Here is a 2,389-nt window from a genome sequence, read left to right as displayed (position 1 = left end):
TGTATATGACTTCCAGATATGATGTACAAAATTCATTGAATTTTAAAAGCAAGTTTGAAAGGGTTTAAAAGGTTAAATAATATGAACATTCATTCAAAAAGAATTATACATTGACTGGACATTTCTATGGAACAACAACTGGTTTAGAGACTAACATCTAACCAAGGTAGAAGCTGAAAATAAGCAATATAATGATTATTATAAATTTTTATGCTTCCTCTTAAACAAGATATATCACAGACCTGTACATTAAATTGTTTTGTATCAAAGGAAAAATCATTAAGTAATTTTTATAAAGTTATCTCTTAGTTTGGAGGTAGAATGTTTGATTGGCCGTACACTTTGTAGTGCCTCCATCACTGGACCAGACTGCAATAGAAAGAGATGTGGAGGTTGTAGCCGGGAAAACAGCTCGGCTTGTTTGTCCTGCTCGGGCTATACCGCCCCCACTCATCTCGTGGTTCAGGGAAGATTTGAGTGTTATCGATCCAAGCACTAACAACCACTTCAGAATACTGAATGGTGGACGTGTCCTGGAGATCCTTGAAACTGAAGAAAATGATGCTAAAAAGTACACTTGTGTGGCCAGTAATATAGCAGGAGAAACATACAGTGATTTTAATTTAGATGTTCTGGGTAAGTCTAAGCTTTTGTTTTTATCCAAGAAGAAATATTATTTAAATACCTTTCTCTTCCTGATGTACATCTTACACTTCCTCAACAATATTAGAATTTATACTTGAATAAGACTGGTTGTGTGTTTAGTCAGAATGGTCGTTAAGAGATATTTCTGATTTTTCTTTTCATCTTCTGTGTAATGCTTTCTGACAAAGCAAAGCACTCTCCAGGTTCTGCATTGAGTGATGATTTTCATGATTTTAGAAACAACATGAAGAATGCTAAGCAGCTAATATTTTAAAATGCTCAACGATGATTAAGCTAAAAGGGATATTCTGATTTGTACATTATTAAGTGATGTTTTAAATACAGGGATGAGATCCTAATAATCATGGCCCAGCATGGCCCCGTGGTTAGGGTGCTTGGCTTGCAGTTTGAGGGTCATGGGTTCGAATACCTGTCCTACCAAACTGTTCGCCCTTGAGGCTGTAGGAGCATTATAATGTGATGGTCAGTCCCACTATTTGTTTCTAAAAGAGTAGCCCAATAATTGACAGTGGGTTGTGATGACTAGCTTCCTTCCCTCTTGTCTTTCGCTGCTAAGTTAGAGACAGCTAGTGTAGATAGCTCTTGTGTAGCTTTGTTCAAAGTGCAAACCAAACCCTAATGTCATTGTTAGATCTTTCAGGGAATCATATCTACATTGACCTTATATATACATATAGAGGATGGACATAAATGGTGGGAGAATCCTAATATTGTGATCAAAATAAACTCTCGGGAAGGTTCTTGTAGAGCTACTCTGTGTTGTTATGATTTGGCTAAAATATATTAAACTTCACTGTCATTATTAATTAATAAGTTGTTAATTATCTCCGTGGAACTTCCATGACAATAATTGGTTTGTACGTAATTAATTTTAATCGTTTACAATGCTGTATGTTGACACATGTGCACACACACATTAATTTATGGATGGTAATGTATGGCACTGCTCATGCTCTAAACATTAAACCATGATACTGAAAGGGAGATAACTTATAATTAACATTTCCATTTCTTTAGTTCCACCTAGTATTCCTAATGAACGTCTAAAGAATGATATTCGGGTTGTAGAGCGGGAGCTGCTAGTGCTGGAGTGCCAGGTGACTGGAAACCCAACTCCAAAGGTGAGTTTCAATTGGTTGTCATCTTGTTCATAATATACACTGTGTGGTCATATGAAGAATGTAATCACGCAACATATAATTATATTTACAGAAACAATAGCTAAACTCTGTTAGAATTATTATATCTACAGAAACAATAGCTAAACTCTGTTAGAATTATTATATCTACAGAAACAATAGCTAAACTCTGTTAGAATTATTATATCTACAGAAACAATAGCTAACCTCTGTTACAATAATGATATTCACAGGAACAATAGCTAAACTTTGTTAGAATTATTATATCTACAGAAACAATAGCTAACCTCTGTTACAATAATGATATTCACAGGAACAATAGCTAAACTCTGTTAGAAATATTATATCTACAGAAACAATAGCTAGGTATGATGGCAAGAGTGCTCGGTGACGGAGAAGAATCCATAGAGTTTCATGTGTCCGGTGGCGTCAAGCAGGGTGGCCTGTTGGCACCAACACTGTTTAGTATGTATTTATCAGCATTGCTGTCAGACGCCTTCAGGGATGGTTCGAGCGGAATACACCTGCGATATCGAATGGATGGAAAGCTGTTCAATCTTCGCCGTTTCCAAGTGTGCACAAAA

At 36.0% G+C, this 2,389-nt stretch overlaps 1 protein-coding gene across 1 annotated transcript in view; it reads left to right on the top strand.

The window, feature by feature from the left end:
• Positions 1-348: 348 nt before the first annotated feature.
• Positions 349-2,389, top strand: part of LOC106476925 (hemicentin-2-like) — a gene marked incomplete at both ends in the record, with an annotated part of 12,942 nt that continues 10,901 nt past the window's right edge. Inside the window, 2 exons of the mRNA XM_013937541.2 lie at positions 349-636; positions 1,684-1,787. Of these exons, the coding sequence (XP_013792995.2) occupies positions 349-636; positions 1,684-1,787 (392 nt within the window). The remainder of the gene's footprint in view (positions 637-1,683; positions 1,788-2,389) is intronic.

The sequence above is a fragment of the Limulus polyphemus genome, unplaced genomic scaffold (assembly GCF_000517525.1).
Source record: "Limulus polyphemus unplaced genomic scaffold, Limulus_polyphemus-2.1.2 Scaffold12128, whole genome shotgun sequence".
Taxonomy (NCBI): domain Eukaryota; kingdom Metazoa; phylum Arthropoda; class Merostomata; order Xiphosura; family Limulidae; genus Limulus; species Limulus polyphemus.
The sequence above is the reverse complement of the archived record's forward strand: the minus strand, read 5'-3'. Positions and strand labels throughout refer to the sequence as shown.